The sequence below is a fragment of the Plecotus auritus genome (assembly GCF_963455305.1).
Source record: "Plecotus auritus genome assembly, chromosome: 4".
NCBI classification, from domain to species: Eukaryota; Metazoa; Chordata; class Mammalia; order Chiroptera; family Vespertilionidae; genus Plecotus; species Plecotus auritus.
Genome location: NC_137775.1, coordinates 147,982,263 through 147,999,073, shown reverse-complemented (window position 1 = coordinate 147,999,073; position 16,811 = coordinate 147,982,263). Strand labels below are relative to the sequence as shown.

At 40.0% G+C, this 16,811-nt stretch overlaps 1 protein-coding gene across 1 annotated transcript in view; it reads right to left on the bottom strand.

Moving 5' to 3' along the window:
* Positions 1–13,800, bottom strand: part of SLC26A3 (solute carrier family 26 member 3) — a gene marked incomplete at its 5' end in the record, with an annotated part of 32,336 nt that extends 18,536 nt beyond the window's left edge. Inside the window, 10 exons of the mRNA XM_080665065.1 lie at positions 1,677–1,754; positions 1,883–1,996; positions 2,108–2,255; positions 5,730–5,812; positions 6,249–6,401; positions 9,488–9,652; positions 11,162–11,334; positions 11,526–11,636; positions 13,026–13,165; positions 13,670–13,800. Of these exons, the coding sequence (XP_080521191.1) occupies positions 1,677–1,754; positions 1,883–1,996; positions 2,108–2,255; positions 5,730–5,812; positions 6,249–6,401; positions 9,488–9,652; positions 11,162–11,334; positions 11,526–11,636; positions 13,026–13,165; positions 13,670–13,800 (1,296 nt within the window). The remainder of the gene's footprint in view (positions 1–1,676; positions 1,755–1,882; positions 1,997–2,107; positions 2,256–5,729; positions 5,813–6,248; positions 6,402–9,487; positions 9,653–11,161; positions 11,335–11,525; positions 11,637–13,025; positions 13,166–13,669) is intronic.
* Between the last annotated feature and the right edge of the window lie 3,011 nt (positions 13,801–16,811).

Genomic DNA, 16,811 nt, shown 5'->3' with positions numbered 1-16,811 from the left:
TTAGGGCACATGCCTGGGTTGTGGGCTCGAGCCCCTGTGTGGGGTGTGCAGGAGGCAGCCGATCAATGGTTCTCTTTCATCATTGATGTTTCTACCTCTTCTTCTCCCTTCCTCTCTGAAATCAATAAAGATATATTTTAGGAAAAAAATATGTCATCACCATGGTAGCTGGGGGAGGGTTCCATAAGACTCTCTGTAATAAGCCTCCTGCTTATTGTTTGGGGGACTTTAGCATTAAGCATGTCCAGTGCCACCTGCAGAAGAGACATAGTTTTATTTTCATTAGGCATTATTTCCCACCTGGACAGAATTCCAAGGAAAAACCATGTGAAATGAATTACACCCATAACAGAGCCCTTAAATAATAAAGCCTGCAGAGCACTGAGGGGCCGCAGAGGGGAATTTTATCTGGTATCCACAGTGTAATTGATAAAAAGGACGAAATACATGTAAAATGCATAAAATTCTGCCGATACTTAGCACCCAAGAAACATTGATTACTAGCCATCACTGTGGGTTCTTTTGTCCTCCTGTGATAAAAAGAAGCAAAGCAGCTACTCGGGTGAAACAAGGACATTACAGACACAGTGGTCTAAGAACTTGCCACGTGAATCCTTTATAGCAGGAGTTCTGATTCATCCTGAACAACGTCTTTGGGCATTGTTTATTCACTGGAGAACTATGATTTTATATGGCAATTGTTTCTTTAATTCTCCAAGTTGATGTGGGTGAGGGAAAGCCCAAAAATGCACCCGGAAGAAGCACAAAGGGCAGAATTCTCTATGTAGGGGGCTGTGTGTGTATTTATTTATTTATTTATTCATTCATTCATTTATTTAGTATTTTTGTTAATCCTCACCTGAGGATATTTTTGCGGGGGGAACTTGAGGTTGAGAGAAGTTAAGTAATTTGCCCCGAAGCACACAGACAACAAGTGGCAGAGCCAGGATGAGAAGCAGGTCTACAGGACTCTGGAGCCCGTGCTCCCATACTCTCCCTCACAACCCTATGCACACCATAAAGAGCTGCATATTTACCATCATCTGGCTTCCTAGAGAGCCCGTGCTTTCCGGAGTCGGCCGTTATGTTTTCCATCTGGGCGCTGCAGTAGTTTACAAAGCCTCCAGCTAAACACTCAAAAATTACAGTTCAGGAGAGCTGGGCAGAGGAGCGTGAGGCACACTCCCCAGTGTATTTGGCTGTTTGCTTCCATCCTGCAATCTGACAGCTTTGGTCTTGGAGTCAAACCAAACCCTGGGAGCTGCAGGGCGGATGCCTAAGAACAGGTTGTGTGGCTGGCAGCACCATTCTCTCTGACTTAGATCGACGCCCTGATTACCTCAACCTTGAAGAAAATCTTCACCTCAGTCAGTTCCTACTGAAGCTGCTGTACCAGGGTGTCTTTCTGTCTAAACATCAAGTATATTCCGGGCTACGAACACGGGAAGAGTAGAGTAGATAAGGTGTTTTGGGCATGTGCATTCCTAGCATTCACAAAATGCTACCAGGGGAAAAAGAAATATCATGGCCCGCAGAGTATTGGCTGAGAAGAGTGCTTGAGAGTTTGCAGTTACCTTATTTTCCCGTTTGGTTTATGTTTCTAGAGTTTAGAAACCAGGGTCCTTGATCCATCACCCCAAGGAGAGAGATAGCATCCAAGGAGGGAGGGTTGGTACCTTTTGTAGTGGCGCCAGAAGAAATGACAGGTTTTCAATGAAAATCAGCACGATGAGAGCAGAGAGAATCCCAGCAACCTGTGTAGATGAAAACAATCCCACCACAAAATCAACTCCCCGCCCTCGCCCCCCCCCCATGGCCCCCCTGTCTGGCATTCCCCGGGGACTAAGCTAGGATGGCCTTCCACACAAAGGTCCAGAAATACCTGCGTTTTGCCTCCAGTACTTTCTTGAATTGCAGATCTGGAGAGGGCGGTACTTGCGGCAAATCCTTTGAATGATCCAGTGAATATGTTACTCACTCCCAAGGCTATTAACTCCTGACAAGAGAACAAGAAGGGATCTTCCTTAGGAGCAGCGCCATGGATATTGTGTACATGAAACATTGTTTAAAGATGCTGAATTGGACCCAGCATCGGCTGTAAACTTACCTGATTGCCATCAATCGCATAATCGTGTTTGAGGGAATAAACGCTGGCAACCGAAAAGGCCACTGCGAAGCCAACGATTGCAATGCTGAAGCTGTCTCCGATGGTTCCTTTGATAATTTCCAAGTCATACGCGATAGGTGGCTGAAATCTGAAATTGAAGTAAACCAGTCTGAAGGTCACCAGCCTGCTTAGACATCTTCAATGGCATCCATTTGTGCTCAGAAAAAAGTCCAAATTTTTTAGCAAGTCCCGCCCCCCCCATCTACCCCCTCCCTTCATTCCTGCTTAATTGCTACAATTTCCCAGAATTTATGCTCCACCCATACCCAGCTTTTTTGTTTGTTTGTTTCTCAAAGGGGCCACCCATTCTCTCACCTTGGAAGCCTCTAATTTGCTGTTCCCTGTGCCTGAACCATTCCCCTCATCCCTGTCCTTCTAGCACAAGCATGTCAAACTCTCGGCCCATGGCCCCATAACAATTATTTTTGTGGCCCAGACAATATAATGTTATGTAAGAAACATTTTAATAAAAATTTCGTAACTTAATTTTTATAATATCCTGTTATACATAATCCTATATAATAAAAGCCCAATATGCAAATCGACCGAACAACGGAACAACCGGTCACTATGATGCGCACTGACCACCAGGGGGCAGATGCTCGATGCAGGAGCTGCCCCCAGCCCACAGGCCCCAGGCCAGCCAAGGCAGGTGCCAGCAGGGGCCCCACAGTCACCCCACCGGTCACCCCACAGATCGGCCCTGATCGCCGGTCAGGCTTAGGGACCCTACCTGTGCATGAATTTCGTGCACCAGGCCTCTAGTTATTAATAACAAACAACAACATTTGCTAATGACTGATTACTATAATTGTGTTGCATTCATTTCCCTTACGCACCTTACATGCAGGTGCACCATTTTTCTCCACTAATACTAGCAGTGAATATTTTAGCAGCTGATTGCCATGTCATTAATCTTGGACTGACTTGTTTGGTGTGCGCATCAGGAAATATTTCACTTTCGGAGAACAGAAAAAATAGGTTTATTTGCATTATGCTTATTAATTTGTGCAGTTATTCAGTGTCTGGTAAGTTAATGTTCAAGAAAAAAATTAATTTTTATTAAAATGTTCTATTATTTTATGTTAATGGTTACTCATTTATGCCAGCCCTTTTCATACAACATGTCTCTATTGAAATAAATCTACTTTTCTATGAAAATTGAAGCTTTTGTTTTTTTGTGGCCCACATAAACTTAAACCTTGTTTATTTGGCCTGTGTTAGCATTTGAGTTTGACATGCTTGCTCTAGCACGTCTTCTCTCACCATCAAGGGTTAGGAGAGCTTCTCTGTGTTTCCCTAACTCTTGATACCTCCCGCCGCCCCTGCCAACTCCCCACCCCAGATATTGACCAGAAACTGTGACTGATTCACTATTCTGTGACCAGAACTGACCAGTCTTCATGGCATAGATCAAGTGGTCCATAATTTTGGGGCAAATCAATGAATAAATGCAATCTAGGATGAATGGTGCCTCACTTTGGAGCATGACTAGCAAGAATTTAGTATCATTGCCAACTTTGGAATCTGTTATATTATTGTTGAAAAGCAATGCTGCTTGAATTTGATACAAGATTGTAAATACAGCCCAATGGCAGTGGTACATCTGATATGATTTTGCTAGTAGGAGCATATCATAATGTATATTTATATCCCCATAAGCTTCATGCAAAATACCTTAGGTCCCACTTGCATTGTTGCAAAGGATGCAAAGCATCACCTACAATGCTTCCACTAGTTATCCATGGGTAGAGGCTTTTGAGGAAACACAATTCAGAGGCAAGGCCAGCAAGAAAGTCTTCTTTCCATTGATAACATAGCCTTTCATGGAAAACCCTTAGCAAACAGATGGGCCTTGGACTCTGTACCGGACTCCACAGAACTGCTAGAGCCAACTGTGGCCCCGAAGCAGACAGAGGGTTTCCATTTAGAGTGATGTGCCAGGAAAACGTTCAACTCATAGAGGATACTTTTGTGCTTATGCCTCATGAACTTAGAGCAGTTAAATGATATTTACTAATTGTATTCTAAACAGTACAAATATCTCAAACGCAACAGCAATTTACTCAAATGCCCAGCTCCTATAAACATCTAAAACTTATTGGTGATGGGTTAGGTAGGCTCCATTCAACTTTCTTAATGATTTGTGAATATCTATGTTAAAATTTTTTCAGCTCTAATTTGAAGAAGTACTATTATCTCACATTCTGCAGCTATCATGAATCAGAAAGTTATCTTGGAATATTATTTATTGATTAAATAAATCTAAAATCAGTGATACAATTAAAATTTGCATTGTATATCAAAATAACCAGAAGTCAGCTATTAATCTTTTGTTCTAGCCTCCAAACACCATAGACAGAGTGGTCCAAAGACTTAAGTTCATTTCTTGGCGCTATTATTTACCTAGCTCCTTGAGCCCAAGGCCACACAAAGTGAGTCAGAGCTAAACCCCAGGCACCGTACCTCTAGAACACCTGAGGTTGCCTACTAAGTTACACTGCCTCACTGTAGAATGTAACAATTAATAAATGTGAATTCTTCCCCCTCCCACCTCATGCACACTGAGGAGAAAGGCCCATTGACATCTGAAATATAGTCACAAAGTAGAGTCTCTAAGATTGTAACTCAGTGACGTTAAGTTTATCCTTTATTTCTAAAACCCTCTGACAAGATCTTTCATTTATTAAAATTTAATTACTTGAAAACTGCAGAATGGAGAGAAACCATATATATATATACACTTTTAAAAGAAGTTGGCTATTTTAAAGTCAGCAATGCATATAAATGCTGATTCCTGGAATTCTCAAGTACACCTTAAGCATGGTTTTGTTTTGTTTTTTTATATACAGGAATACAACCTATCATTGTAAGCAAGTTGAAAGAAATTGCTGTTATGGTCAGAGGGCAGCAAAAGGAAAGAGAGCACAAATTTGGATCTCTCTTCTCAATCCAATAAATGCAAGGAGATCGATTTTCAAATCCCTCCTACGAATTGGACCTCCCATCCTTTGGCAGCGGCAGGAGTTGCTCTGGCCTTGTTTTGAATTTGATCACAAGAAAGGACAGGGTGTGCCTAACTGGATTGCTCAAGCAGTGTGCTAGGTATTCCTTCAGTGTCTCTTTTGAACTGTCGGCTCTTGGCTCCAGTAACACAAACAAAGCACTACATATTGTTTGTAGTAATTTATGGACAAGGAAATCTGGTTTCATTTGGTTTTCTTTCTTCCTTTCTTTTTCTTTTTTTTCTTTTTTTATGAGGAGAAGCAGGTTTAAGTGCCTATTTTTCTACTTTTACTACTTCATTTTTACTTGTGTTTGAGTCCCTGTTCGTCTGGTTTGGGAGTTCTTCCACAAGGAGACATTTCCTGATATTAAGAACTGCAGACCCATGTGTACTTTGTGGCTCCTTCCTGGAAGGAGAGCAGTGAGTCTTCCTCATAAATGCCACATGCAGGGAGGATTCTGGCCTGGATTAATGCACTTCAGCTGGTTGTCTTTAGTAACTTCTGCTTACTCTCTAATGAGTGCTTGGAGATGTCATCCTAAAAGACACACTTACCCGGTTTGCATTGTCCCAATCACAGTCACATTAAACCTTCTTTCGAAATCAAAGCCATAGGATACCCCTGTAGCGATCACAGTCTGCAAAGTTGCAAATTGCCCAAGTTAGAAACGTGAGACATACCTAAGAGTCCTGCTTTACAAAAAATGCCAAAAACCATCCTTTGACCTCTTAGATACGAATCTCAAGCCCAGGCTTTGCTACTTTTTAAGAAGTCCCGAGGCAATTCTAATGTCCCACCAGAGTTGAGGCATTAATTCAAATGGACCTATCAGCTTCTTAGAGATCTTGCCCTCTGCACCAGCCATGTCTTAAATGGACAGAATAAACCCAAAATCATAAGAGGAAATTATTAATTCTAAATAAAGATAAAACTGTACTAAACTTTAGGCCTAGAAACTGCAGAGATGGCATCTGCCCCACCAAATCCTCCTGATCTACAGATGGTGAAGGGCTTTCAACAAACAACTGTGAGACTCATGACTTATGAGAGAAAGTCTTAAGGTGATCAATTACCATGATGAGTTCAATTGGGATGGGCACTGGAAGTTTGGCTTTGTAGCGCTGATTTATTTCTTTAACCACAAATAAAATGAAGAGGATAATCAAAGATGTCACAAGGTCTGCAATATTAGTCTTCTCTATTTGTGTGAATATGGAATTTAGGATCTAAAATTATAAAAACAAAAACACCCAAGTACTATATTAATGTATAATTTCATTATGACACTCAATTATTTCCAAATACATAAAAATAAGCATTGAAACAAAAGAACTGACAAAGATTGATAGCGAGTGAAAGAGACACATTGCTTGGTTGCCTCCCACATGCACCCTGACTGGGGCCAGGGATCAAACCTGCAACCCAGATCAGATACATGCCCTTGACAGGGAATCTAACCTGTGACCCTTTGGTGTGCAGGCCGACGCTCTAACCACAGCCAGGCCAGTGCCATGCTGTTTTGATTAGTATGCCCCTGTAGTATAGTTCGATATCAGGTAACATGAGTCCTTCAATCTTGTTTCTCTTTCTCAACACTGCTGTTGCTATTCGAGGTATTTTGTGGTTTCATATAAATTTTTGGGATATTTGTTCTACTGTGAAATACAAAATTGGTATCTTGATAGGAATTGCATTGAATTTGCAGATTGTTTTGGGTAGTATGGACATTTTAATGATGTTAAATTCTTCCTATCCATGAACATGGTATATACTTCCACTTATTTGTATCTTCTTCGATTTCTTTCTTCAGTGTCTAATCATTTTCAGTACAGGTCTTTCACATCCTTGGTTAAGTTTATTCCTAGGTATTTCATTCTTTTTGAAGCAATTGTGAATGGGATTTTTTTAAGTCTCCCTTTCTGGTAGTTCATTATTGGTGTATAAAAATGCAATTGATTTCTGGATATTTATTTTGTATCCTATTCCTTTACTGAATTCATTTATCAGTTCTAGTAGTTTTTTTTTATGGAATCTTTACTGTTCTCTATATTGAACAGAATAGAGAGCCCAGAAATAAACCCATGTCTTTATATTTGACAAAGAAGGCAAAAACATACAATGGGCTAAATATAGTCTATTCAGTAAATGGTTTTGGGAAAATTTGACAGATATGTGCAAAAAAATGAAACTAGACCACTTTCTTAAATTGCACAAAAGAATAAGCTTTTTTAAATGGGTTAAAGACTTAAATGTTAGACTTGAAACCATAAAAATCCTAGGAAAAAAAGCATAGGAAGTAAAATCTCAGCATTTCTTGTGGCAGTATTTTTTTTTTTTTGATATATCTCCTCAGGCAAGGGAAACAAAAGAAAAAATAAATGGGATTACATCAAATTAAAAAGTTTTGGCACAGCAAAGGAAACCATCAACAAAATGAAAAGACAAACACATTGAATGGGAGAAATATTCACCAATACATCAGATAAGAGGATAATTATCAAGAATTTATACAACTCAACACCCAAACAACAACAACACCACCAAACAATCCAATTAAAAAATGGGCCAAAGACATTAATAGAAACTTCTCAAAAGAGGACACACAGATGGCCAATAGACATATGAAAAGATGCTCAACATCACTAATCATCAGAGAAATGCAAATAAAAACCAATTAGATATCACCTCACACATGTCAGAATAGAATGGCTAGCATCAATAAATCAACAAACAAATACTGGTGAGGTTGTGGAATAAAGAGAATCCTTGTGCACTGTTGGTGGGAATGCAGATTGGTGTAGTCACTGTGGAAAATACTATGAAACTACTTAAAAAAAATGAAACTGCCTTATGACCAGGAATTCTACTTCTGGAATTTATCCAAAGAAACCCAAAACACTAATTTGAAAGGGTAAATGCACCCCTATGTTCATTGTAGCATTATTTACAACTAGAGGCCCGGTACATGAAAATTTGTGCACAGAGGGTCCCTCATCCCGGCCTGCGTCCTCTTGCAGTCTGGGACACCTCGGGGGATGTCCACCAGCCAGCTCCCTGGGGCATCAGGCCTAAACTGGCAGTCAGAAATCCTTCTGGCAGCCCAGGAGTCCTCGGGGGATGTCCGACTGTAGTTTAGGCCCGCTCCCCTGTGGCCGCCTCTGCAGAAGGCGCAGCATCAGGACCAGGCCCATGCCACCACCTCTCCTGCCGCCTCTGTGGAAGGGGTGGTGCTGGGACCACCATGGCTGGTCTGGCAGCGCAGGCTTGCTGGCCCCACGCTCCACCCACTGGTCTAATTAGCATATTAGCTCTTTATTATATAGGATAGCCAAGATTTGGAAGCAGCCCAATTGTCCATCAGTAGATGAATGGATAGAACAGATATGGTACATTTACACAATGGTATACTACTTTGCCCTAAAAAGAAAGAAAATTTTACCCTTTTCAACCCTTTGAATGGACCTGGAGATCTTTATACTAAGTGAAATAAGCCAGTCAGACAAAGACAAGTACCATAGGATTTCACTCATATGTGGAATCTAATGAACAAATTGAACTACCAAGCAAAATAGAAACAGACTCATAGATAGATAGCAGGTAGACACCTGTGAATGGAGGTAGGGGAGGATGAAGGTGGGTGGAGGGATTGAGCAAAAAAAGAAGAAAAAAAAGAGGAGGAACTCATGGACACTAACAACAGTGCAGTGATTATGGGAGGGAGGGACGTGGTGGAGGTTGAAGAGGGTATAAGGGAATAAATGGTGACGGGAAAAAATTAAAAAACGAAAAAGAATACTGTTCTATAGTACTTCCTCTGTAGGAGGAAGAACCACTGTCCTAGTTACATATTGGCCAATTTCCTTTTGCTTTATAAACAGAGAAGCATAAAAGAGTAAGAAGAACTTCAACTCTAAAAGAATGAGACCTGCTTTTTAGAAATGGGGAAGCATTTTCACTCAATTAGCACATTTCTTTCGAAATAAGATTTTGAGAAATTTTTAAAAATTTGGGACAAAATATGAAAGCTTCTAATAATGTGTGTAGATTTTTTCTTTTTAATAATACTTAACAGTCAAATACAAGAGAAGTGGCACTTTATTTCTGTTGTTCCCATTAGCTGTACAGTAGGTGTGGTTAGTTTTCAATGTTGTTCTCATTGTCACTAGCTTTTTCTTAATGTGAATAAATTTCACAACCCATTTGTTTCTTGGATGTTGTAGGCAAGACCCATGGCATTAAAGCGAAGCTCTTCCAGAAACATGACAGTGAATTACATGTATTTAAACGTTTTTTAAGCAAAAGTAATACTTACTTTGAAAAGTGAAAAAGGATCAGTGTGTGATGGGACACTCAATTGTAGCATAAATTTGAGTTGGGAAACCAGAACGTGAACAGCAGCAGCTGTGGTGAAGCCACTGATGAGGGATTCAGATAGATATATCACCATGAATCCAACCTGCAGAACCCCCAGGAGCAACTGGAAGGAGAAGGGCAAAGGCCTTTGTTAGTGCAGATCAGGAGTACACCTCAGCAACCTGAGGGATCAGCGGCTGAAATGATCAAAATGTAAAGGTTCAGCCTGTACTTATAAGCCTTAAAGTAGCATGAGTCCCTGACTCCTGGAACACCTCCCCTTTCCCCACCCCACACCCCAAGGTGGAATGTTACATGCTGTTCAAATAGCATGCAAGTCTAGTTCACTCCAAAAGTAACAGGCTTATCTACCCCCCTTTTTAAAGGTGCAGTATCTATCTATCTATCTATCTATCTATCTATCTATCTATCTATCTATCTATCTATCTATCTATATTGATTTCAGAGAGGAAGGGAGAGGGAGAGAGAGATAGAAACATTAATGATGAGAGAGAATCATTGATCAGGTGCCTCCTGCATGCCCCACACTGGGGATAGAGCCCACAACCCAGGCACGTGCCCTTGACCAGAATTGAACCTGGGATCCTTCAGTCCGCAGGCTGACGCTATATCCACAGAGCCAAACCAGCTACGGCAAGGTGCAGTATCTTTAGAAGATACACCTATAATCCTTTCATAGCAGAATCTTATCTAGCATCAGCCTTCATCAATTTTCTTATGTAACTTTAATTCACACATTCTAGCTGCTGTAGTATGCATAGATGAGCATCCATTCATATTCCCTCAAACAAGTTGCTTGACTTTTGTAGGAATTACATAACTGTGTATTGGACATATGAATTGCTCGGTTTTAACTGGGGGCAAAAATGGTAAATTGCCCCAAAGCACCAGTATTTTGCAATCAGGTGAATGGATGGATTTTCCTTCCCTTGGATACTTGGCCTGCCTTTCCATTCATGTCCCTGGAGTGGAGCCAGAACTGTGGACACACAGAGGCACTAGGTTCAGAAATGTCTTAGAAAGACCTGACCAAGCTGTTTGTCAATAGGACACACCACTTATGTGTTTGTATACATTGACTCTTTCTTTAAAAAAAGGTTGTAACCAATGATATCACTATTCACAAACTTAGGCAACATCTTAAGGAGTCCATGACATTTTTACTTGGGAGAGAGGCTTTAGGCCCCACCATTAACCTCTTCAGCTTTTCCCAATTCAAAGTCTGAAACCACAAACCCTTCCAACTAGATTATAGTCCCTGAAGAATCATAAAGAAAAAAGTTCCAAAGCTCCCAGTTTCACTATTGATTGCATGTAGTTATGTTTAGTGACTATATTTCATTGAATTCAGCATTTCACTCTTCACCCCTTCCTGTTCCCACTTTTCTTTCTCTCTGGACCCACGTTCACACATCTTTGCAATGTGGATCTGCCTCTCCACTCTGTTTGTGGTGAGTGGCCCTTTTAAAATTATTTCCTATAGGCTATGGAAGGAGGGCTACAAATCAAATGGAAAAGTGGGGAGGGGTGGCAAGAAGGAGGAAAATCAGAAAAACGTGTACAGGTCAGGACAAGCAGATTGGGAGGGTAGCTTATATGAGAAAGTGCTCACCTGGACGATTCCAGAAAGAACTGTGACTGTGGCGGCCACCATCACCTTATAGTCACCTGGTGACGAGTTATTACTCATTGAGCTATTATAAGAATCCATAGCATCTGAATTGTCCATTGGGCTTAGTCTCATAACTGTTGCTCCCACCATGATGCTCAGAACTGGAAACGGACCTAATTAACAGAGGGTGAATTGTGGTGAATTGTGAATGTCTCCCTAAAGCACGATTGTCTTTCAGTCCTAATTTTTACAAGAAACTGATTCTTCTTCTGAATTATGCACAATTTGATATGGATAGTGTGTGGCTAATAAAATTCATAAAGGGAAGGCAGTGGAGCATTAATTAGCCCAGAAATTCACTTACCCACAGCTATGTGTCTAGAAGTGCCCAAGAAAAAGTAGGTTATGATTGGGAAAAAGGCTGCATATAATCCATAGCTTGGAGGGATGTTGACCAGTAGAGCATATGCTAAACCTGTAAATACACAAACATCAGGGTTTACATTTCATGCAAGGGGAATCACAGAAGTTCTCATTAGATTCTTTAAATATTTAAATGTGGACCCTAAATATAAGTTACTTTACTAACTCAAATGTATCAAAGATGTAAGTATAAGAGCTAAAACTATAAAACTCAGGAAAAACCCTAATTGTAAACCTTTGTGATCTTGGATTAGGCAATGGTTTCTTAGAAATGACACCGGCAGCATAAGCAATCAAATTAAAAACATAAAATGGGCTTCATCAAAAATTTTAAGTGTGTGCTTCAAAGAAAATGAAATGACAACCAATAAAATGGGAGAAATTATCTGCAAATCATATCTTGAATAAGGGCTTAATATCTAGAATATACAAATGACCCTTGTAATTCAACAATAAAAAAGACAACCTAATTCTAAAATGTGCAAAAGATTTAAATAGATATCTCACAAAAGATATACATACAAGTCTCCAATAAGCATGTGAAAAGATGTTCAACCACTGTTAGTCACTTAGTAAATACAAATCAAAACCACAATGAGATACCATTTAATTTAAAAATATATTTTTATTGATTTCAGGAGGAAGGGGAAGGGAGAGAGAGATAGAAGCATCAATGATGAGAGAGAATCATTGATTGGCTGCCTCCTTCACGCCCCCTACTAGGGATCTAGGCCGCAACCTGGGCATGTGCCTAACTGGGAATTGAACCGTAACCTCCTGGTTCATAGGTCAATGCTCAACCACTGAGCTACACCGGCTGGACTAAGATACCATTTTATACTCATTAGGACAGTTAAAATAAAAAAGGCAGACAATAACCAGTGTTCACAAGGATATGAAGAAATTTGAACCCTCATATATTGCTAGTGTTTTACCATATGACACAGCAGTTATACGCCCAAGAGAATTGTTTCTATAAAAACTTGTACACAGTGATCATTCCTGATAGCCACAAAGTAGAAACAAAAACAACCCAAATGTCCATCAACACATGAGTGCATAAACAAAATGTGGTTTTCCCATACAATAGAATATTATTCATCCACTAAAAGGAATGAAATGCCCGTACATGCTGAAACATGGATGAATCTTGAGAACATTATGTGAAGTGAAAGAAACCAGATACAGAAGAATCTATTTATAGGAAATGCCCAGAACAGGCAAATTCATACAGACAGAAAGTTGTTGCAAAGGGGATGGATGGAGGGGGGAATGGGAAGTGACTGCTAATGAGTAAGAGATTTTTGGGGTGATGGAGAAAATATTCTAGAATTAGATATGGTGGTTGCATGACCTTGTGAATATACCAAGAAACACTGAATTAAACACATTAAAAGAATGGATTTTGTGATAGATGAATTACATCTCAAAAAAAATTTACCTTGCAGTACACACACTAGCCCTGTGCTGACTCCAGAAACAATGTCACTGAGTAGCCATTCCTTTATCCGGTATGCTGGTAACCAAGATGCTATGGGGAGTAAAGAGAGGGCAATTCTCTTGGCCTTTTGTGTGGAACAGCTGAAAAAGTGGAAAGCCACAGGTCAGTTAAAACCAAATTTTAAGTTCAGTACCTCATTATAGGTGGAACATTGGTAAAGACGATAATATATTAAAGAAGAAACTAGTACTTTCACTAACTTTCCCACGAACAGTCACCTCCTTGCCCATATCAGCTACCCCTGGGCCACCACCAAAGGATTTTTAAGAAGAAAAATGCTGCTTTTCTTTAGCCGTAATAGAGCTTATTTGTCATCCTCCGTTTGAATTGTCCTACATTTCACTTGAGAATGTCCCTCTGTCCTCATCTATTAGTCCTCTGATATGGAAAGACTGTGTTGAGAGGTGAGGCGGTGTTCATTTCAGAGTCGACCTTTCCAGCTCTGGCAGGGAAGTTTGGAAACCAAAGATAAGAAGACTCTGAAAGCTCTGGGCTAGAGCCAGAAAGGAGAGAATGAAAGTTTGAAAATTAAGGAGAAAGCGTTTCCTTTATTTCTAATGCCAGTATCTTTAAAAATATCTTACCTACAGCACACTTTGAGATGATCCAGAAACGTCTTGTGATATCTCTGTTTCTTCTTATGTTCTTCCTTAAAGGCATTTGCAGAATACACCGGCCTGTTCTCAATGTACCGATTCCCAATGTGTTCGATCATTTTGCTTCCTCTGAAGGCTGTGGTTAGTGGGAGACCTTTGGAACGATGTGGCAAACCCTCTCCTTGCCTTTAACAGGTTAAAATGCCAGAAACCAAACGGAGCTTGCTTCTTAAATAACTTGGAGATAATGTGATGCAATTTACAGATGAGTGAGCTCTGGACTGAATGTTACCACCTTTTGAGATCAAAAGAAACAGGATTAAGGGACCTGGATTGTGTTTTGCGACAGTGATATTCCAATGAGTTGGACACGGCTTCTTTGGGTAAGTAAACAAGATCTCGTTTATTTATTTTTAAAAGACCACCAAAGAGCAATAGAATTGACTCAGTTTACTAATCAGTGAGTGCATTTTATACTTGTAAAGTAAGATCTCCTCAAGAAAAGGAATTTTTTTTTTTCATAGAAAGGTTGCCAAAGTTACGGCTTTGGATTACTGGGACAGATTAGATTTAAAGTCTACGCATAGCCCCTAACTCCAGTCAAGGCTTCTCCATTTTAATGTGTGAAATGCAAGAATATTGCCCATTCAAGTTATTTTTCTATTGTTTCTGGAGGTTAAATAGAGTTTTACAATTTATAGTTGTAAACTGGCACAAAGTATTACTTGGTTACTTAGTTCACCCGTGATGAGATCTTTTTAAGGAAAGATCTTGGGCAATTTACCAAACCTCTCCAAGTCTTAGCGATGTAATTGGGATAATAAAACTCAAGTTTCAGGGAGATTTTTGAATATTGAATGAGAATGTTTTCAAAGCATCTAGCTTGTTCCTAGCACACAATAGGCATTTACTAAATGAAAATAATTATTCTAACTATTTGTATTTTCTGCACAAGATGTTTAATTTGTTTGTTCTTATCTCAACTATTATATTTAATTTAAAAGATCAATTTTGCAAAACCTTTTAATGCATATTACCTAGTTAGCCCTCACAATTCTTTGAGGCACTTACAATTATTATTATTGTTCTCTTCTTGCAAATGAAAGAATAATAGCATACTCCTCCCCACAAAAATCTAAGTGCTTTTTCTCAGGCCATACAGTTAGTAGTGTCAAAATGTGGCTTCTGTTTTCAGACTTCTTTGCTATTTCTTCTTCAACATGCAGCTTCTCTACTGTCTAATGTGAACATCATTAAAGAACATTCTAATGAACTCTTCACATTTCCCCCCTCTTATCTTGGTTATCTATTACTACCCAGAGTTTTCTTCCCTGACATGATCACAATTATTAATTTAATGATCTCAAATTATTATTTTTTAAATATATTTTTGTTGATTTCAGAGAGGAAGGGAGAGGGAAAAAGGGATAGAAGCATCAATGATGAGAGAGAATCACTGATCGGCTGCTTCCTGCACACCCTCTACTGGGAATGGAGCCCCCAACCTGAGCATGTGCCCTGACTGGGAATGGAACCATGACTCCTCCTGGTTCATAGGTCGACGCTCAACCGTTGAGCCACACTGGCTGGGAGAATGATCTCAAATTAGATTGTACCTTGTTACACAGTGCTCTCTCATAGCTCAGGGATTTTCAGCATGTTTGCAGAGCTCAAGTTATAACCAGGAATCAGATGCTAGCCTCAACTTCTGGCCCCATCTGACCTCTTTTTGACCACCCATTTCTCTCCCCCACCCTGGCCTCTTTAAAGTCCTCTCTACTGACCTTCTCTGACCACAATATAGACTTTCTTGCTCACCCTCTGGCTTGACTTCCAGAACTTGAGTCCCTTTGAGCTTTGTTATGACTATTAAACTCCCTTACCTATTCTTTCTGACCCTCCTCCCACCCCAAGCTGCTTGTTCTCCCTGCTTCTTATCTCTATCTCCTCTCCCATCTTTTCAAGCTCTCTTGCAAGGTTGTCTGGAGTGTCTTTCAAGAACAGCTTTAATCTTTTGAGGTATCCAACCTAGACAACCTTAAGATGACGAAAACTCAGGTACTGTGCATTTTATTTCTGTCAGATGCCGCCATGAACAGAAAAAAAGTGCTTCTACTATTTTGTTGCTTTACTCACATTTTCACCAAGTTTATGAAAATGTGTTCTCTTCCTTAAGAAAGACCCTGAACGTACTTCTTTTCTTCCTTTTTGCTGCTGCATGTTTTCTCTCGCCTAAGTCATGGTCTAATTGTTTTGCCAATGACAATGATGGCAGAAGCAACTTCATTTCTATTAAGCTTCCTTCCCTGAGTATGACTGTAGTGGGCTCTGTAGTGGGCTCCATCATACCTCCAGCTGAGCATCCTGCCACAGACTGAAAAATGCCTCCTCCTCATCACACCAGGAGCTGAATAACAGGTGAGTGCTCAGAACAGGAATCAGGGCAGCTTACAAAATCTTTTCAGAAATGGGGGAGAGAGAGAGAGAGAAAAAGAGAGAGAGAGAGAGAGCGCGCGCGCTTAATGGCCACATGCCAGTCTTGTGGATTTTCCACCTGTTGCCAATCTTGTTCCCAAAGCTGCTGACTCATATTCCACATGTAATCAACAATCTGAGCTACTGAATCAACCACACAATTGTGTTCCTGCTGAAAGAACTGCAGGGAGTCACAAATTAATGTCATTCTCCATTTCATCATTTCAAGGATTCTTGAGAATGACCTACATTTACTTAGGAATTCAAAAATGAATTTTTTTTAAAAAAATATGTTTTTATTGATTGCAGAGAGAGGAAGGGAGAGAGAGAGATAGAAATAATGATAATGAGTGAGAATCATTGATCTGCTGCCTCCTGCATGCCCCCTACTGGGGATTGAACCTGCAACCCAGACATGTGCCCTGACCAGGAATCGAACCGTGACACTCATAGGTCGACACTCAACCACCAAGCCACACAAGCCAGGCAAAAAAAATGAATTTCTTAACTTAAAAAAACACAAACAAACCTGAACAAGTTACCTTTTCCCCAGAAATACTTGAAAAAATTTTCCTTGGTTCCTAGAATCACAATTCCAGTTTCAAATATCAGAACCATATTAATGTATACCCGTTCATGTTCTGTTTTATCTTTG